The sequence below is a fragment of the Oratosquilla oratoria genome, chromosome 8 (genome assembly GCF_046742065.1).
Source record: "Oratosquilla oratoria isolate Oo_2021 chromosome 8, ASM4674206v1, whole genome shotgun sequence".
Taxonomy (NCBI): domain Eukaryota; kingdom Metazoa; phylum Arthropoda; class Malacostraca; order Stomatopoda; family Squillidae; genus Oratosquilla; species Oratosquilla oratoria.
The window spans coordinates 36,367,348-36,389,869 of NC_134784.1; the positions used below are offsets into that span (position 1 = coordinate 36,367,348).

Genomic DNA, 22,522 nt, shown 5'->3' on the forward strand with positions numbered 1-22,522 from the left:
TCAAGGAAATGCAGTCTGTCAATTTCCAAGACCTCGTATCCGGTGACTGCCATACACCACCTCCACCCTATCTCCCTCACGACCTTCACTCTTGCTCTAAAGTTTGGTTACGAGTCGACAAAATTCGTAAGAGTTTGGAGGCTCCGTACTCTGGTCCTTATGATGTCATTCGACGTGAACCTAAGTACTTCATCCTTAACCTACCTCAAGGCGAAACCTCAGTTTCTATTGATCGTTTGAAACCAGCTTTCCTCCCAGTTTATCCTCGCCCTAAGACCCGTCTCCATGTAACCCCAGACATACCCTCAACATCTTCCACTCCTCTTGTTCCTACTACGTCCACTTCTGACACTACAACTGTCATCCCACCAAGTCCCATACCACCCACAGCTGATGGCAATGACCTTGGCCGCCCTATCACCTCTTCCCCTCCCTCCCACCCTCATACTTCCGCTCTCCCATACACAACTCGCGCTGGCAGAAAAGTCAGATTTCACGATAAATCTGATTTTTACTACTACTAAAGACTTTCTTCACTGACGCTACACTCTCAAGGGGGGAGTACTGTAGCCAAGCCCTTCCTTACTTAATTATTGTATATATCTATTGTATATATATCTCCTTTATTGTATATGTAACACTTCTTTATTATACATGAATACGTAATATCATCATATATTCATTGTAAATGTTTTGTATTAGTAAGCATATGTAGTCATTACGTTATATAAGTGCCCTATACATAATTATATAACCGAATATATATACGTCATTAGGCGTACGCTAAACGCGTATGCGTTTATGCCAATTGTACACCTCGTAGAATTAAGGAACTAAATATATGTTACCCTTAACCATTTTGCATGCATATTCATCATTATATGTGATTGTTCTCTTGTTTCTGTACATTCTTATGTATATACATAGATATGTTAGTATGTATTGTTTTGCCCAATCTTTTGCCCGCCTAGCAACAATGTATCAGAAACTAGGCCACGGGCGCGTCTGAATGCCCAAGCTAGGCCCCCAAGCATTCGCTTGTGACAGATTACTTCCTGCCATACTTGTGTGTAGACCTCCGCAATAAACTCCTACCAAAATACTGCGTGTTTGGCACTTACCACACCTCCGACTCCGACTCCTCTATTTTTGGCACCACCGACTCCGACTCCGATTCCGACTCCTCTATTTTTGGCACCACCGACTCCGACTCCGATTCCGACTCCTCTATTTTTGGCACCACCGACTCCGAGTCCGACTCCGACTCTGACTCTATTTTTGGCACCACCGACTCCGACTCCGACTCCGACTCCGACTCCTCTTCATGTAATTAACTGATTATGGCCTTCATATTTCATAGAGCCTATACAACACACATACGCTCCAATCTTGAGTAGACTTATTTCATTATAACTGGTTTATATCAAAGAATAAAGATATATGTTATAGTGTGGCTTTCCTATTTTTGACCTCTTCATTAATAGTTTATTACTGAAGTATATATTTTTTGAAAGGATATTGAAGAAAATTCAGTAAAATAAAGATTCTATAATGTACCTCATGATCTAACTACACACTGGTACTGCTATGCGATTATTGCGATGGACATTACTCTGGTTCTGGAACCGATCTTATCAATACGAGTACAATACAAGATACAGCTGAACATGTTTGAAACGTGAAACTTTTTTTTCAACTTTAGATATCCTTATTTCAATAATTCAATGCTAAAAAGTATAGAGGGGACAAAGAAGGGGAAAGGAGAGAAGAGGTAGTATTATTGCGTTAGTCTACAGTTGAAATCATAATTATCCTACTGTTTGGCAACACAGCAGTGGGGGAAACCACCAAACTGATGGAGTGATGGAAACGACGCATATGGAACTTTACAGGAATATTACAGCTCCCGTGACTGTGTGTCAACAGAAGGTGTAAAATGGAGGTGTTTATCTAATTTATTCAAGTAATACTTTGGATGTTTATCGCTCTATGTATGAATTTGAAAGCCAGCGTTGCACAAGGAAGTTTTGGGGTTTTAGTGGAATGACCACGAAGATAAGGCGATGAGATTTATTACATTTTATAAAATGATGTTTTTTTTATATAATCTACTTATAAGGAGTGTGCACTGCATAACTCTACAAACTAGATGAAGGCATTATAAAGTGTAAATTTAACTGGAGTCGGAGTCGGTATATTTTTACCGACTCCGAATCCAGTGACACCGTAATTGCTTCCGACTCCGACCCCGACTCCACGACTCTTACTACACAGCTCTGCTTGTAACCACAAAACCCGCACACACACACACACACACACACACACACACACACACACACACACACACACACACACACACACACACACACACACACACACACACACACACACACACACACACACACACACACACACACACACACACACACACACACACACACACACACACACACACACACTCTCACACACACACACACACACACACACACACACACACACGCACGCACGCGCGCACACACACACACGCACAAACACACACACACACACACACACACACACACACACACACACACACACACACACACACACACACACACACACACACACACACACACACACACACACAGGACTCACTAGAACTCCCAAGTCTCTCTCGTGCTCGGTTTTCTTTAAAGAAGTATTATGTAAGCTATACCTGCATTCTGGGTTGTGTAAACCTACGTTTAACAGGCTACGCTTTGGGATATTGAAGTCCATTTGCCATTTCACCGACCATGTCAACAATTTGTTAAGATCGTGCAGAATTTCAGCGTCTTCTAATGACCTAATTAGGCGTCTTATCTTAGTGTCGTCCGTAAACTTACTAACATCACTATTGATCTCATTGTCTTAGTCGTTTATATACATAAAGAACAATAAGGGACCCAAAACCGAGCCCTGGGGGACACCGCTAGAAACGCTCCACCATTTGGATTTTACACCGTTTATGGTAACCCACTGTTTTCTGTCACTGATCCAAGCTCTAATCTAATAAAAAAAAAAAAAAAAAAAAAAAAAAAAAAAAAAATCCTCATATGCCATGGGCTTTGACTTTAATTAGTAGTCTCTGATGGGGCAGAGTGTTTTTGTGTACCTATATTTTCTGTGCTTTGTACAGAGAAGAAATAAATGACAAGCATGTATGATTGAATAAGCCGTGGTGGAGGAACTCGGAGAGGTACCAATTTTTTTTACTGCATTCCTGGTGATCTACTGACCTTACAATTTATACATTTTCTTACAACCAGGATATCTTGTCAACATTTTTACATTTTAAATAACTTTTATATTTCCATACATACTTAAGTGAAGATACAAGTAAGCGTGAGGTTTCCTCAAGCTTAATGCAGATGAAGGTGAAACTGGGAAGGGAGATGTGAGTTTTTGTAAGTGAATATGATCCCGGTAGTGAAGAGTGTAGAGGAAAGGGAGGCTTTTTAGATATATTTAGATGAGTGCATAGAAAGTTTTATGAGAAATATCATTGTAGTGGTATTTGGAGATCTCAATGACAGAGTAGGGGATGAACCAGTAGAAGGGGTGTTTGGGAAGTGTGGAGTGGCAGTTAAAAATCATAGTGGAGAGTTGATGGTGGAGATGTGTTTAGAAAAATATTTGATGATAGCCAACACAGTGTTTAGAAAGAAAGTCAAACATAAGTACACATGAGAGAGGGTGGTGGATGGAAGGGTGGTTGATAAGGCATTAATGGACTATACAGTGATAACCAGGATAAGAGTAGGAAGATTTTTGGATGTCTATATTCTTAGGGGAGAGAGCGGGGGAATATCAGATATTTTTTGGTGGAAGGTAAGTTGAGAGTGTAGGATAGATGGAGAAAGAGGAAAAGGACAAAAGGTAAGGAGGTGCAAAAGGAAGAAAGAGTGCAAAATACCACATACACTTTTTTATTGGTGCATTTATCAATCATTCATGTAGCAAACATAGTGACATTACAAATGTAATATTTACTAAGTGTGCCTCAAGATCATTCTTATGTCCTAATTAATCTGCAGTGGACATTGAATCACAAAACTAAACTGGAGGTAATGCATAGTTTGAACAAACATTTGCATGTAAACAAATAATGAAGTCATCAGAATGCTCCAACGACATCGATGATTAGATGAATCCAATAGGCACGCAACAGAATAACTCATCACCTTTGAATTCGGGTAAAGAAACCTGGACCCAGGAGGACTGGATGCAGCAAGATAATTCGTCCTCCAAGACTACTGAAGGAGTGGCAACCGCAGGCCAAACGCCAATGCAGCCAAAAGGGACACAAGAAGAACGCCTTGGCTGTTGCTGACTTTGTGTCCCGAGTTCCCACTGTCAGGGTTTTCGGGACTGATAGGCGGGGCCACGACATCCGGGGGGGTAGGACCTACAGAGCACCCGCGCACGTAGTCGAACATCTTGGAAGAAGGAACCTGCGGGAGGAAAGGTTGAGATTAGTTGCTGCCACGCGTAATTTCTGTCACCTGGTAATCAAAGATTCACATTATTACAGGATATATTTTATCTGCTGTTTGACAACGTTTTTCCGCCTAGGAAACTCCCATCTAAACTGAAAAGGTCCAAACTGACTTAATACAAAGGCATGGTGGATGGTACTCAAACACTGAAGGAAAACATGAGTAAATTCATTGTTCCACAGAAAGTTGCATTGATATTGTACTACGACTGAAGGTAACTCATGAGAAAACGTTCGTCGATAGTCCATGGCACACAAATATGTTTCCAATTCACGTTTATAAATAGCGCACCACTCAACCGGTTCCCCTGTTGATTTTTCGCCAGTTATGAGAGTGTGTTGGACACCCAGGTGGACAAAAATGTAAAAATTAAAAGGTAAGACGAACTCTTATGAGTCAATAGCCATTCAGCTCCATCTTTCCAATCCAAATTCCTCTTGTGCTCTCAAAGTTCCCAGGCCCAGAGACTCAAGCCAAAGTAGACTCAGCAGAAAGACTTTGTACTCCCGACTTGATCGCCTCTGTCATCGGCGGGACACATGAGAGGGAATCCGCCTTTACAGTCTAATGCCTGTCTGATAGCACAGAGTGTGACCAATTACGAAGATCCCATGTACTTGCATTGAACACTGTGTAAACTGTCTTACCCATTTTCAAGGACAAATAGTAAGTTTTGGAAGTAATTACAGCGGCACTAATGCATCTGGGTCTCTGACACCGCTGTCCCACCCCACACCCTTGACTCAATTCCCTGTAGACCAAACCATCCTTTCTGGTATGGCCAATGCTATTACTTCTAATTTCTTTTAGCACCCTCTTCCTCCTAGTGTCATTAAGAAGGCTGTGTAGGATTCCAACCTCAGGCAGTTTTGCTCAAAACCCAGGCTTTCCAAGACTAAAACCTCTACTCCCAGCAAAGGGGCCCATATTCCCAAATTCCCAGCTCTCGATCCTCTTCACATAAGACAGTTAAGTCTTCCGGAAGGTCCCAAGCCGGTGCACGATACAATGTCGAAAGACAGAATGTCGAAACGACAGAATGTCGACTGAGACAAAATGTCGAAATTTCAGATATCACGTGATTATGTACATAAACTCACCGAAAAGTGCTAACCTGTGTTCACGCTCAACAACTGAAATATCCACCAAAAAACTTGTTGCCTTTTCCTAATTAAGTGTACATAAAATATCCACCAAAAAACTTGTTGCCTTTTCCTAATTAAGTGTACATAAAATATCCACCAAAAAACTTGTTGCCTTTTCCTAATTAAGTGTACATGATATTCCCCAAAAAACTTGGTGACCTTTCCTAATTTACTTTCTTGACTGTACATAAAGTGAATATTCTAATTTCAAAATCAATTCTTGTACTACATTCATTCGAATACAATACAAAGAAAACATGGCAGAATTTTTCGTTGCTCAAAAAGCAGGAAAAAAACTTGCATACGAAGGTTTTCTTTACACCAAAAACAAGTGTGTTAAGGAAAAAATATACTGGCGCTGCGAGGACCGTGCCTGTTCAGGAAAAGCTGTAACTGTTGATGATGTGATAGTAACCACTAAAGCTCACAATATACATGGGCAAAATCCTACTAGGGTTGAGGTCCAGCAATCGATGTCCAGGATTAGGCGCATCGCCAAAGAAACTTTGGAAGGGACGTCGCGGATATACCAAGAACTCTCCAGCCATCTTCCAGAAGAGGTTCGTTGATATCTTCCGGAAGAGTCGAGCATTAAAAGGATGATTCAGAGGTAGCGTCGTAAAAACCAGCCGGGCTTACCTCGTAGTGTTACAGACCTTACCCTACCTGATCCTTACATCAAGACAAAACAAGGGGACCCTTGGATCGTGGCTGATATCAGTTTTGGCGACAATGAGCGGATCATAGTGTTTTGTTCAAACAACAACCTGAGACATTTATCAAACTCTTCGGTATGGTACGGCAATGGCACTTTTGACGTCTCCCCGGGATTGCTTTATCAACTCTACACCCTCCATGCACCAGTGATGGGGCAAATGCTGCCTCTCCTTTTCGTGTTGACAACCAAGAAAACCAAAGACGCTTATTGTTGTATCTTCTCAGCCATCTAAGAAACTGCATCACAACGTGGTCTGGATCTCAGAGTCAATATTTACAGAAGTGACTTTGAGCGTGCTGCGATGGAAGCTGCAAAGGATATCCTGTCTGTGCAAAAGTTCGAGGCCTGTTTCTTTCACTTTGCTCAAGCGCACTGGAGAAAGGTTGTGGATTTGGGTTTGCGTGAAATGTACGTGAAAGACAGCGATTTTGCACAGAGACTTAAACAGCTGACTGCTTTGGCTTTTGTTCCCCCTTCCGACATCTCAAGAGCCTTTCATGGACTTATTTCAGGTATGCCTCCTGAATGTGCCCCTTTCGTAAATTACATCAGAGAAACATATATCGGATACTATCAATACCAGTCAACGAACGCCAGTACATCCAGCCTCGCCATTTCTCTGCGTCGTGGATCATGGACAAAGCCAAGTTTTCCACCGGAGGTATGGAGTGTCTATTACCGTGTAATCCAGGAAGAACCGAGAACGACAAACCACCTTGAAGGATGGCATCGGCGCTTTCAAGTAGTCGTTGGCAAGGCTCACCCAAGTATCTACGAGTTTATACTTCGTCTACAAGATGAACAAGCCCACACAGAAACTGTTCTCTCACAACTCATTGCTGGACATGAGCCATCTAAACCAAGGAAGTCAGTTAGATCAACGAATAAACGGATATCGCGCATTGTTTCTCAGTATGAGGACCGATCCATTCAGGAATATGTTAAAGGTCTAACTTTTAATATTGCATATTGATTTTTCCTGATATGTATAACATCCATTTGGACCAATACTTATATTTGAATCTATGTATAAATAAATGTGAAAAGAAGTTTACATATAAAATATATTATCAAATAAACATAAAACTTTTTTTTTTTCATCACCAACTGTAATAAGACAATCATTCAATCATTGGTGTGTTTTCGTTCAATCATTGATGTGTCTTCGATAGTACAGTGTACATAGAAATAAACATTAAACATTGTTTTGTGTGATTTCATTATCAACTGCAATAAGGCAATCGCAGTTCACTGTGGTTTCATTAATAGTCTTTTAATTAATTTAATTGTAATTGAATTGGTGTAAGTGACTGTTGTTTAAGTTGTTTTATCTTCATTGTTAAAGAAGAAAACCATGCCGGGCGGCCATGTTGGGTCGAGTGTTTTGGGAAATATCGGTCTTTATTACCGAGTTTGATTTTCTTTAAAACAACATCCATCTTCAAACAACCTCTTTTAGTCATGATTAGTCAAATACCACTAATATAAAAGGCACACATGACCGAATAATTAGTGAAATGCATATTTCGACATTATGTCGCATTCGACCGTCAGTCGTGTCGACATTTTGACCATTCGACATTCTGTCTTTCGACGTTCTGTTGTAGACCCGTCCCAAGCATGTGCCGGTGCCAGGAGCCAACTCACCTAGGGTACACTGCTGAGTGTAATTCCATACAGCAGCACAGTAGATAGCAACGGCCAGTCCAACGGATGTGATCTCATTGACCACACAGTGGTGAAAAAAAAAAAAGCTCTGAGGTTGTGGAGTTGGCATTCAGTAGTTTCTGCCATGAAGAACTTATGTATGAATCGTACCGCAATTTCGATTTTACCCAGTCACTCACAAGAGTGTTCTGCAACTACTGGATGACAGGACAACAAGAGTGAAGTGGTGGGGTTGCTTATCTCGACCTTTTGTAATTAAGGCTGGACTTCCGTAAAACACTATGCTTGCCCGAATAGACAAACGACCTTCTAGAATCAGCCTACTCTTGTAACCAGGGTTTTCCTGTCTCGTAATGACACCAATCACATAAATTGACTTAAAACAAAGAAGGGGTACTGTATATTGAATGCAAAATATATTTTACGGGGCACACGTATGGGAACACAAGTAGCTTGTTTTTCTTTTAAACAGTGCTTCAGAGTGCAAATTTGCCTACTTCCACTGCAGCAAAACCAACAGAACAATTACGGAAGCTCCTCTTGAAAAGAAGAGCACGAACATCCTAGTAAAAGATTATGCCAGTGTGCCGAGAAACACACTGGACAGTAGCCTGAATTGGACTCTACATTTTAACATTCAAAGAGCGAGGGCCAAGGCTGTGCTGGCCAAGCTGAGGTGCTTGAAGTCCACAACACTGGCCACAAAACGTCGACCGCGCCTAGCACTGGTCAGACCAATGCCATACTTCACAAAGAATAACTTTCACCAGAAAATTCAGAACGTTGTCCTTCGTTTCATCACGGACTCAAGATGGAGCGACTACAGAACCCTTGAATACCCTTACCACATTGTAAAGATCCGACCACTTAACCAACTAAAAATATACTGCATTCCAGACATCTTGACAGACATTATAACAAGTACGAACATCTGATACAACATAACGCCAATACCTCACCACAGACTGCTTGTCTTTAGTGCCCTATATCTCACCGTCATACATGAGAAGCCGTGTCTAACTTGCATCCTTTTACCAGTCATGATTTAACTAATTATACTAGTTTCAGATAACATGCACATCTATAAAAAATTTGAAATGGCTATATATTGTATTGTACTTCCCGCAATACATACAGCTGTATCGAGCCAGTTTAGTGAATGTAATAAAGAACATAAGCAGTATTGTTTCTCATAGGATAGGTCGATCCTGTATTGAATCATACAGGCTAAGCTGACAAACTCGCACTCGTGCCCTATGTATATCATATATAAGAAAAAAAATCAATGATTATGACATGGTGGATCGTTAATACCTTTTGTAAAATCCATATGGATATATGAACTATCAGGGGCCTAATGATAACGGGAAGCTTTCGAAAGACCTAATACATTAGAAGTCCTTGTAGTAGGATACTGTAATTTCTAATACCGGACACACTTCGGGATATAACGGATCTGTCCGGTATTTCCATCGGATATAACGGATCCTCGGTTATAACGGATCTTCGGATATAACGACAGACAGACCCTGTCCTCATATCGTCCGTTATATCGAGGGTTTACTGTATTTTAGAAGAGGGAGATTCCATGTTTATTGAACCCTCTTCCAGAGCTGCAAAGAGGGAGAAATAGGGTAGGGTAGGTGATAAGATGCATATAAAAATTAAAATGAATTGGGACTGAGGGATGGGAGAAGGGGCGTTATGAGGATAAAGAAAAGAGTGGCGATAGAGGAAAGACAAAAACTAAATGAGGGAGAAAAGTCGAAGGTAAGGGTGCATCGCAGATGTGGACGGGGAAGCGAGTATGGGATTAGATGCAAGGGAGAGGAAGGAAGGGAGAAGAAAGATGCAGGTCTCACCTGCTCCATATTCTTCATAAAAGTATCTGGAACTGTCATAATGTCGCGGTATGTAGCATCAGCTTTAGCCTGTTGCTCGGACACCATCTTCGAACAAAACTGGTCGCAGACGTGGGTCCAACAAGTCTGGGTGGAGAATAGATAACGCGTTAGTATGGCCGTAAATTGATATTTGCATGGGTCGGTCATCATGCGGACTGGTTGGTTGAGACAGAAATCAGCAATTGGAAGACAAGTAATTGCTCAGTACCCGCATGGGTTAGTATACAAACGGGTCGGGTCGGTCAAGACAGAAGTCAACGAAAGCAGGGGCAGTAATGACATAGGTTACGATCGGCTAGAGTATGGAACAATAGGGCTGTTTACATGGGTAATAGTATGTTCATTCTTTCCAAAGATTACTCCCGTTGACAGTACCATTGACTTTTATTGTGAAGAGTTCTTCATCTGTTATCTTATAGTTAACGTATTGCAATGCTCGTAGCTGTATCGATTTTTTTTTTTATTTTGAGTTGTAAAGGCTGTCGAATCTTGAATATGAAAATACTGTTTAGACTAATACATGCGTGGTTGTTGCTTGACAACCATTTCCAGTTCCAACACAATAATCTTATTTCCACTTACATGGTGATCGCACGAGTGGTGTGAAGTCGGATAGTTATGCCCGTTGTACCTGGAAGCGAAAATATAGTTAGGTTATTCACAAGAACTTAGTCCATCGTAGTTTATTTATGAAGTCTAGGATGATCCTTGACCCGTACTCCTTATAGTGTTTACCTCACGCACCTGTAAAGGCAGGTTTGTACAAATTGAACATAAGCTCTTGTAGATGAGTATAAATCCCCGCCCACACAATGACACAATGTATAGATTTCATCTTAGCTCATGACGGGCGGTTTTCTTTAACCGAAGGGTGGGTCTGAAATAAACTCTCGGTTTGGGAGCACGTCTCACTGGTGAATAAATAGATCACACATCTGAAACCCACCCGCATAATGTCTAAGAGGTTCGTCGAACGCGGTTCGACAGACACGTTTTTAAAGTGATGTGTGAACGTGTGAACGGGGTATTTGGGGTTTAACCAACGTGTTCGACAACCAAATACCCCGTTCACACGTTCACACATCACTTTAAACACGTGTCTGTCGAACCGCGTTCGACGAACCGTTACACCGTGTAAAGCCCCTCTTAGGCGCAGTCACCCATTCATACCGTTTTCTCTTTGTATCCATCCTCAGATAGCTATTTGTCATGGCAATTTCCATTTCCCCAAGACATTTATTTGTTTCTCTCACTCTACGGTCCACCCCACTTCTTCATTCCCTGCTACGTGTGACCCTAAATACTTAAAACTCTCCTTCCTTTAGCCTCTCTCCTTTAAGATCCACTACCACTCCAGCCCACTGCCACCATCACCCCTTGTGCATCTCATCACTTTACTTTTATTTACATTTGCTTTCAACTTTCTCCTCTGACACCCTACAGAACTTTGTCATTATCTGCCTGTGTCACTCTTGTATGACATGAATGGAAACCATCCAAATGCTATCGTAATTTGTATCAATTGGGAACAAATGGTAGTACTTGATATCAAACTATCTCAAGAAGGCTTCAAGCATAATGTCTGTAATTTGAATGTGAGTGTTTAGTCCTTACATGTGGACCTACCCTAATTACAGCTTGGTCCTGAACCTACAATAAAACAATCCTGTATTGAAGGTCGCTGGTAAAGTCTTTCTTTTCTTCAATCACTGGATTTGGTTTGTGTCTTTGGTGGCATTAGGAGTGGATAAAGCAAAGTAGTGTTGCGAAATATTTATGCGTGAAGAAGCCACAGTACTAGTACTAACCCTGGCCTAGATTCTTCTGATTATGCGTGAACATCGAGATGAGCATAAAGAATGTGAAGAAAGATCATGCGCTCCCTTCCTGGTGCTTAAGAATAACAAACTACTAAGTATTTCAGCGGCTTTGACCCATCGTTTTTCGCTCATATTTCCGAAATAACCATTCACATCAGTATGATATATTAGCACAGCCTAATTCACACCCGGCCATAATTTTTGACGTTAGAGTGCATTTACAAGTGTATTTAATTACGGCGTTTACTCTTGATATTAAGTGTGTCGTAGCCGACACCCGTGAAGTAAATCGAACAGGTGAAGTCGTGACGTCATCACAAACTACCTCGTGTATCCCAACTTCACTTGTTCGATTTACTTCACGGGTGTCGGCCACGACACACACAATATCAAGAGTAAACACCGTAATTAAATACACTTGTGAATACACTATAACTTCAAAAATTATGGCCGGGTGTGAATTAGGCTGTGCTAATATACCATGCTGATGTGAATGATTATTTCGGAAATATGAGCGAAAAACGATGGGTCAAAGCCGCTGAAATACTTAGTAGATAAACAAAAATTAGGTAAATAAAAAAAATAGATAACTAGATAAATAGGTAAGTAAATAAAAGGACATTATAGAATAAGTAGATTATATAAGATAACCCAAAAAGTGGCTCCATGAAACTACATTACCCATCTTTAACGTAGCAGTCGATGTATTTATTCCAACCCCATCCGAAATAGTCGTCACATTTTACACGACAAGAGAGTTGCATCTGTGAGGGAGGGGAGGAAGAGTCATTAGGATTTCTACCTAATAGCCTTCGCCGGATTCTCCAATGGACTGGTTACAGACATAAGTTCTTTAATTTTCAATTTACAAGAATTTGAAAGGTGAATCTCCATTTACTTTGGATTTCCATTTCTTCCTCCACGTATCCATGGCAGGCATGATGTCCTTCTTGATGCGCTCCGTCTCGAATTCGTAAGCGTTACGCCACTTCAGGACGATGTCACATACACTGCTCGAACTTCCCTGTAAGTTAATGACAGGTCATATCGGGCGAGGGAAGAATTAGTGATTGATAGACAAATCTGTGAAGTGTGTATAAATATGTGCTTGATTCTAAATAACGTGTAACGTTTAACTCTTTTGTGCTAAGAGTGCACACAGATACACACGCACGCGCGCACTCACGCACATTTTATATTTGGCCGTCGTAGTGAATGGGCGAACGCCACAGCTCTCGACGAGTCAAAAAAAAAAAAAAAAAAAAAAAAAAAAAAGAGGATTGAAACATGGTATTCTTCAGGGGAAATATTTAGAACGTTATTTAGTGCATTTGATAGTGTAATTAATATAAAATATATGTGTGTGTGAACGAGTATGCACTATGCATATATGTGTGTGTACATGTATTTATGGATAGGTTTAGGTACATATAAGTTGACCCTATTAAAATTAGAATATCCTATCTTGAAACATGGTACCAAACAATTATGTCAGATTCACTTTAACTGTGCATGGAAACCGACTTACTTGTCCGTAAAGTCCTAATTCTGCAATATAGCGGATGGCTGTCGTTTGCCAAAGAACTATCCTAGTGGTGGCCATATCCATGTAATGCAAAAGTGACTTCTCTGTGTGAGTTACACCATAGTAGTCAGAACTGGAAAAAAGAACAATTATAATCAGACCTGCTTATTTTTTACGGATTTATCTGCACTGCAGGTCGGCGCACGGGAAAGTTATATCTATTTTTATTTTTTCCTGGTTTTCCTTTATCCATTTCGACAACACAAAAAACAAAACAAAACATGAAGAACCACCTCATTTGACCGACATGTATCCTGTACTATCCACAATGTTCATTTGACCTTCCTAAATCTCTTCGAAATCTTAGGGACATGTCTAACCAACCAATGTTTTTCGAAGACAGGGGTTTCCAAGAGAACTTGTAAAATCATGAAGCTGAATGATCAAGGTTAGAGTAAATTAATCTCAATTCATACTGAGAATCCTGTGATGGTACAGGAAGGCCAAACGGCAGACAGCACTGTATGCAACTCACGGATCATGGCCCCACCTCCAGGTTTCGGCAACTCCACACCGACAATCCAGATCCTAGTTTCCTTTTTCACCCTCCAATTTACAACCTCTGTAACCTCACTTAGACTGAGGAGTTCCATCTATCGGTAGATTAGCAACCGTTACCCAGACACCAACCAGAGGATTCGGGGCACTCGAAGAGTCAGCCATGAATAGCTGTTCAAAGTACCCAAACAGCTCTACATCCATCATTAGTGACGTTATTTGCCCATCAGCTGTTCGGGCAGTGTTTACCTGAGTCTAAGTTTCTTTGGGGTTCGACAAGCAGTTCTGAGGTCATTTGTATTAAAATAGGCCTCGAAATTCTCAGTGATTCCCCTGACATAATTATCTCTTCCTCAAGAGAGCTCAAGTCCGCCGCATCAGCCAAACTGGCAACGCAAATCGTCTATATTCTTAGTGTCTCACACGACGCCACACTACTCGACCTTGGACGGTCTCCATTGCATTCCTCGGTATCTTCTAGAGTTTGAAGATATTCCACGGCTCTTCAAGATCTTCAAGGGTGGAAAATACAACCGGATACTCTTGAGCGTGAGCATCCCTGAGCTTCTTCAGATGAAATCCTGGTGGATTACACCTCAGGATTTCCTTGGACTGGACACGTAGCCTGAATGTTGTAACCACAAGTCTACGATGGGTCGCAAAGAACTCAGCACTCCAGAAGGCCATGTAGCTCTGCAGCTCTGTATGACTATCCAACGAGTACTTACTCTTGCCATAGCTGCGGCATCGCTATACCAATTCTATAGATGCCAATAATTACATCGAAGTCATGCAAAACAACGAGTGTCCTGTGGCGAGCACTGGTCAAATATAAAGTCAAGTTTAGCATAAACCATCACTTCTCAAGTTCATACGCCATGGTAGGAGAACACACACACACACACACACACACACACACACACACACACACACACACACACACACACACACACACACACACACACACACACACACACACATACACACACATACACTCACACACACACACACACACACACACACACACACACACACACACACACACACACACACACACACACACACACACACACACACACACTTTTTGTTTATGGCATCTATTGATTGTATGTCGCATCTATTGAGGAACTACAGAACTCCATTTATTCTGTTTCAGATATACGCCTTGATCTCAAGAGAACAAGGCCTATGGGGACTCCTTGGAGGTGTGGCCCAATGGCATTGCCATGTTGTTACAATAGTTTGTCCTTGGCTACAGAAACCCGTAAGACAACAATCTAGAAGATTTTTCGAAGTTTGATAATCACAATTCTTAGCACCTGGCACGATATTTTTGCACCCTTACAGGATATCATTTAATGTAGCGTCCATCGTCAAGGCAATTGCTAGAGTAGACCACGTCTTCGTCGGCTGAGAGTTTTCAAGGAAGAGATCCATGTCTTCCTGCATCCTACTTATGGCGTTGTTAGTGGCGGAAAGTATACTCTCGTCAATGGAGCTTTCTATCATGTACTCCACTTGGTCTGTCATCACGGGCCAGAAGAGTAATCGTTAGTATGCAAGTGGGTGGATAAAAAACAGTAATTATGCTCATTTAACTAGATGTGTTTAACAATGAATTTTGCAGGAACCAGTGACTTAGTAAAACTTTTAACCAAACGTAAATAAAAATAAAAATGCACCTACTTTTGAGAAGCTCCCAGTAGTCGGCCTCTACGGTGGTAGATGTCTGACCTTTGAAAAAAGAGGCCAATTTCTTGAAAACATGGATAGCAGGACCTACGAATTCCAACCCTGGGATGAATTCACAAATCACAGAGGTCAACGTTACTGAAATGAAACGTGGATGTTGAAAGTCTTGGTGCGAAGAGGTTCTTGAAAGGCAAAGTCATTATGTAGCTAGGAAGACACCGAACTTTGAGGCCAGATGTCCAAGATTGTGCCCTTATGTCAACGTCAGCTCTAAGAGCCCCATCGGTTCAGTTTCAAAACGTCAACATTAAGGTCTTCAATAATCCTTGTTTCGTCAACTATTACATGGTATGCAGTACACAAACTCATAGTCTTCCTTTTTCAGTACATGTTTTGCACCCTTTCACTGACCAAACCATATGTGAGTGACAGCATCGCCTTCCAAATGATTATATTGGTGACAGCAACGTTATTTTATTTGGCCATGCTCCGGCCAGTCCATCAAAAATAAAGCATGCAGAGGGAGCAAGTGCCGATTCGTCAAGTTGGAAGGTCATAGAAAAGAAAGGAAGAAACAAATGGTCAATTTCCGAGTTACATTATATTAGGCTGTCAAGCTTTGTTGGAAAGATTATGTACATCATCTGGTAGTAAGATCTACAATTAGAACAATAAAGATGGCAGTAAGAATTGAGTGCCATTAAAAGACGGTTCTGTATACATCTTGCAAGCAGTTGACACTGGACCCGCGGCTAGGAAGGGAAAGAAAACTTGACAAGTGGGTGGGTCATATATAAACGTATATACATATATATATACATATATATGTATATAAACATATATATATACATATATATATGTATATATACATATATATATATATATATATACATATATATATACATATATATATGTATATATACATATATATATATATAAATATATATATAATGTGTGTGTGTGTTTATTATTTGAGAAGGCAGAAGACAGGAAACGGCGACATTAAGAAGAACCTTGTACAAATCAACCGAATCCTCTTGTACTTACGTTCAAGGTCCAAGTAATCGTTTCCCTTCACGAGGACGGGAAAAAGCGTTTCATTCTCCGGGGGTGAGAGGCTGCGACACGGTGTAAATATGCCGCGGGCTCCCTCTGCGGCGACTTGCTTGGTAGCTTCCTCGATCTTATGTAGAGGAGGACGGCTTTGGGCAAATGTCACATTGTGAGACTGGGGCTCCTGGGCCTTAAGAGGGCTGCTGCTGCCCCTGAAGCTGTTAGTGGGGTTACCTTCTGTTAAAGCTGTTCCGTTCCTCTGTCCAGAGAGGAAGTTCATCTGCAGCAGAAGGAGCTGCACCACAATTAGCCAAGTCATGGCACCTTGAATAGAGGGTCCAGGTTGTCTTTTAGTCTGGTTAATCTAAGAATAAAATAAAGGGCAATATATAGAAGAAAAAAAAACGAGTGGAGGAAAAGGTGGATGAATGAATAAATGTACTGATGAATACATAAGTATATTTTCATGAAAGTAGCAGTTGCCGACAAGACTGATGAATTAAACACCATATGAGGACGGAGCCTTTATTTGTACGACGTTTCGTTTATTACAGCTTTTTCAAGTACAAGTTGAGATACACATGCTTGAGATTAGATAAGGGGAAAGGAGGGAACGGGGAGAGAAAAGAAGTAGGGGGGAAGGAAGAGGAGGAGGAGGAGAGGAGTAGTAGGAGGAGGAGAAGTGGATTGAACAATGGGAAAGGTTTGGGCCACCTTACTTCTTTTCTCTCCTCGTTCCCTCCTTTCCCCATATTTAATCTCAAGCATATGTATCTCAACTTGTACTTGAAAAAGCTGTAATAAGCGAAACATACAAAAAAAGGCTCCGTCCTCATTTGGTGTTTAACTCGTCACATAAGTATATAGAACAATCAATGTTATTTGCTGCATAAAGCATTAATTGTAGATTAGATGAAATGTATATATATATAAATTATTACGTTATTATTTGTATGAATACTTTTTCTTTTCTTTATGTTTTACCCATGCTTATCATTCTAACTTATGATGTATTTGTCATCATGTACTATGTATTATTATTTTGTATTCTCATGTGTAAGTGCAAACTGCACCATTAATGCACATAAGTATATAGAACAATCAATGTTATTTGCTGCATAAAGCATTAATTGTAGATTAGATGAAATGTATATATATATATAGATTATTACGTTATTATTTGTATGAATACTTTTTCTTTCCTTTATGTTTTACCCATGCTTATCATTCTAACTTATGATGTATTTGTCATCATGTACTATGTATTATTATTTTGTATTCTCATGTGTAAGTGCAAACTGCACCATTAATGCAATGTGCAATCCAGTATGTAATCAACTTCACATATTATGTTTATCAAAATTACGAAATGTACTCTGTATTCTTCACATATCAAAAGTCACGTAAGCACTCGAATACGTAGTCGACCGAAAGAAAGGCAGATTGACTGTCGTCAAGCGTCGGCTTCTTCCATGGTAGTGAGCCCTAAGTACCTTTTTATACACTTCTATTTGGCTCGCAACCGACTTCGACCGAGAGACGATCGACTGACTGTGACGTCAGAGCCGGATTTCCGTGACTAACCCCCCCCCCTACTCGGCGTTAGTCCTAAACCCCTTGCCGGAAGTACACCATTTCAGGTCGACTTATAAATAATCGCACGGATTCCCTTCACCTTTTCGTACGAATCCGCTTTCTTGACAAGACCTCTGGTTAGACTAGACTCAAGAGAAGACTTTGTTTCGAAGTGATCACCCACATAACCCATTTTCTCTATTAGGGTCTCATTCTAATTGTTAATATCTTATGTACTATCCTTGTTTTTGGTTCATTCGACTCCTCCCTCATCCCTCCTTTCTGCAGCTGCCCTCTTATTTCTCCTTGAACTCTTCAAGTAGATTTCACCCGATGGGCGCGATATCCTTGGAGATGAATGTAGTGGCTATCGTTACGGTATACAAAACGTGCACTTATTATTAAACCAGTCTTGCATTTGCCTTTTCCTTCCATTATTCCCTGGCACCTTATGTGTAAATGCAAAGAAAAGTTTCCCATTTCCTCGTAGTTCCGTTGGTATTCATGAATTCCTCCCAGCCTGCTTCTTCAAAGAATTTCCTCAGGCCTGAGAAGCCCACTTAACGCCAACTCAAATTCACGTGCTATTGTGCCACATTTTCCAAAAATGCCAAGCTATTTCAGTGAGCTGCTTCTTTAATAAGAAGCAAGTCAAACTTTGTGGGAGTGTTATTCCCTCTAACTGAAATCACGGAACTTACTCATGAAGAACACAAATATGGAGGAGTGCTAGAGACTTCAAGGCCTACACAAGTCAGTTCCATTTCCCTTCCATCTTTCATCCCTATCCATAGTTATCTAACCTTCTCTTAAAATAACCAATAGTTTCAGTGCTCACTACATTTTTACCAAGTCTATTCCATTCGTTAACAACTCCGTTGGTAAACCAGTTCTTGTATATTACCTTAAAGCTAAATTACAAAAGATTACAAAGGCTGAGCATGCCGACAGTAGACCTTTTGGTCTAAAACTAGGTCGGATGCGAAAAAATTATAATGATGATCAATAGAATAAATAGATGAAATAGAAATTATAATAATGTAAATAATAATAAAAACAATAAGTGCATAAGTATAGTTAAATGATAAACAAACAGGTAAATAGTAAACATTTATACATTTATACATTATACATTAAAGAGTTGAGCCCAAATATAAATATACAAGCTGATGACCTTAGGGCCCTCCCAAGCATGGGACAAACCAAAGCATGAGACCTTTTGGTTCATATCTAGGTCGGATGAGAAAAAAAAATCATAATAATAAAATAGTAAATAAAAACTATAATAATGTAAATAACAAATAAAATACATAAATAAATGCATAGGTATAGTTAAATAATAAATAAACAGGTAAGTAGTACATAATAAATTGACATATAACTAATAATAAATGAAAATAAAAAAGACAAATGATAACAAAACAAAAACAAATAATATAGAATAAACTATAATCATTACAGCATCTTGCTTAGGTGTTTATCTAAATGATTCTTAAAGCTTCGAACTGAACTACATTGCACTGCCTCTGCAGGAAGTTTATTCCATTCATTAACTACACGGTTGGCGAAGTTGTTTCTACCCACTTCCAAATTAAATCTATTCCCTGACAGTTTGAGACCATTGTTTCTTGTCGGATTCTCATTCAGTGTGAAACTTTTGATGTTAATTCCCTTTAGAATCTTAAAGACCTGTATCAAGTCACCTCTCAGTCTACGCTTTTTTAGGGAGACCAGATTCATATGTTTTAGTCAATTTTTGTATGATTAATTTTGATATTTGGAATTAGTTTTGTGGCTCGCCGTTGCATTTTTTCCAATCTGTCAATGTCTTTAATGAGATTCGGAGACCATACGGAAACAGCATATTCCAAATGTGGACAAACTAATGATTTATATACCGGTAGTTTGTTAATGAGTGATGGATTTTTGAAGTCAAAAGATCGCGCAATCAGTCCTAGAATCTTATTTACTTTCTTAGAGGCTGAAATACACTGCTTGAATGTTTTGAGATCGTTAATGAAAACTATGCCGAGATCTTTTCCACTATCCACTTTTGTTAACGAATTTCCAAATAACTTGTAATCGTACTTACTGTTATTTTTACCTATGTGCATTACCTTGTATTTACTTGTGTTTAAATTTCACTAGTCACTTTTCAGACCATTTATCTAAATCTTCTTGAATATCTAATTGGTTTAAGTGATCATTTACCATTCCGGACATTTTTGTATCGTCAGCAAATTTGGAAACCGTAGATTTTAGTCCATGGTGTATATCAGTTATGAATAGAAGTGGCCCAAGAACAGAACCTTGAGGAACTCCACTCGTAACATTTTTCCATCTAGAAGTTTTTCCATTCAAACAACTCTCTGTTTTCGATCATTCAACCAATTACTAGTCCAACTTAATAGGCTACCACTTATTCCGTGTGAAGCTAATTTAGTAAGTAGTCTAGATATATCAAATCTATATTGCTTTTTTAATTTATCTAATCTTATTCTGTTATCGTTTGCTTTTGTGACAGTGAGAAGTTTAATCTCATTAGCCAAAGTAATTTTCCCTTTTTAAGTAGATTAATGTCTGTCTGAGGCGGATTGGTATGTATGCGTATGTGTGTGATTCACCATGGTCTTGAACCATGTGTTGGTCTCGTGATCCACTTGTACCCTCCCCGATGAGAGCTCAAAGTTCGTACAGGACCCGATCTATTTACGATCACATGCGTGTATTGACGTATTGCTTTTCGGCCTTTGAGATGTCTTTCTAACAATGATTTTGTTTGTTGTAATGTTGTGGACACCCAGACTTGGTTCATGACGCATCAGATATGTTATATTTGAATCTTTATAATACAATAGTACCCACTTGTGTTGTTTGGTAACAATCACGGACAAATAAAGTACGAGGTCGCATGTGTATCATCTTTCAATGCACCACACTCACCGCTTATGAAAAACGTCCCCAGCTTTTAAACAAAATATTATGCTTCTTGGCCAGCAGATATCCAAATATACTCACGAAATGCAAAAGCAACAGACTAATAGAAGACCTAGTCGAATTCTCTCTTTTATATCCGAAAGCCTTTATCAGCTGATGACTTAATCAGTCGCTTATCTTATTAGCCAGCCTACTAACGACGCACTCTTGTGTCTGGATGTCTATATATATGTATATATATATATATATATATATATATATATATATATATATATATATATATATATATGCTGTGACATTGTGACAAGTTGATGAAACAATATAGATTTAATATATCTAGACTTTGCAAAAGCTTTTGATATCGTCCCCCACGAAAGACTACTTACTAAATCAGCTTCACTTGGAATAAGTGGTAGCATATTAAGTTGGACTAGTAATTGGTTGAATGATCGAAAACAGAGAGTTGTTTTAAATGGAAAAACTTCTAGATGGAAAAATGTTACGAGTGGAGTTCCTCAGGGTTCCGTTCATGGGCCACTCTATTCATAGTATAAATATATTATATAGACCACGGACTAAAATCTATTGTTTCAAAATTTGCTGATGATACAAAACTGTGCGGAATAGCAAATTATCACTTAAACCAATTAGATATGCAAGAAGATTTAGATAGATTACAGCAATGGTCTAAAAAGTGGCTAATGAAATTTAAACACAAGTAAATGCAAGGTAATTCACATAGGTAAAAACAACAGTAAGTACAATTACAAGTTATTTGGAAATTCGTTAACAAAAGTGGATAGTGGAAAAGATCTCGGCGTAGTTATCAGTAACGATCTAAAATCATCCATGCAGTGTATTTTAGCCTCTGAGAAAGCAAATAAGATTCTAGGACTGATTGCGCGATCTTTTGACTTCAAAAGTCCATCACTCATTAACAAGCTAGCGGCATATAAATCGTTAGTTTGTCCACATTTGGAATATGCTGTTTCCGTATGGTCACCGAATCTCATTAAAGACATTGACAGATTGGAAAAAATACAACGGCGAGCCACAAAACTAATTCCAAATATCAAAAGAAAACCATACGAAAATCGACTTAAACATATGAATCTGGTCTCCCTAAAAAAGCGTAGACTCAGAGGTGACTTGATACAGGTCTTTAAGATTCTAAAGGGAATTGATAACATCAAAAGTGACAAAATTTTCACACTGAATGAAAATCCGACAAGAGACAATGGTCTCAAACGGTCAGGGAATAGATTTAATTTGGAAGTGGGTAGAAACAACTTCGCCAACCATGTAGTTAATGAGTGGGAAAAATTTCCTGCAGAGGCAGTGCAATGTAGTTCAGTTCGAAGCTTTAAGAGTCATTTAGATAAACACCTAAGCAAGATGCTGTAATGACTG

The 22,522-nt window shown here is 39.6% G+C and overlaps 1 protein-coding gene across 2 annotated transcripts; it reads right to left on the bottom strand.

Annotated features, from left to right (window-relative positions):
• Window positions 1-3,930: 3,930 nt before the first annotated feature.
• Window positions 3,931-21,259, bottom strand: LOC143027697 (uncharacterized). 2 transcript variants are annotated; one of them, XM_076189149.1, is made up of 10 exons: window positions 21,119-21,259; window positions 16,595-16,924; window positions 15,542-15,685; window positions 15,201-15,378; window positions 13,301-13,430; window positions 12,671-12,796; window positions 12,454-12,536; window positions 10,535-10,583; window positions 9,911-10,036; window positions 3,931-4,472 (listed from the first exon to the last, which is right to left on the bottom strand). In XM_076189149.1, exons 2-10 carry the CDS (start codon window positions 16,917-16,919, stop codon window positions 4,272-4,274), a joined length of 1,362 nt encoding a protein of 453 aa, XP_076045264.1. In that variant the 5' UTR covers window positions 16,920-16,924; window positions 21,119-21,259; the 3' UTR covers window positions 3,931-4,271. The 2 variants fall into 2 exon arrangements, with proteins under 2 accessions (XP_076045264.1, XP_076045265.1); XM_076189150.1 differs by having other exon boundaries at window positions 16,595-16,964; window positions 21,119-21,255.
• Window positions 21,260-22,522: the final 1,263 nt, after the last annotated feature.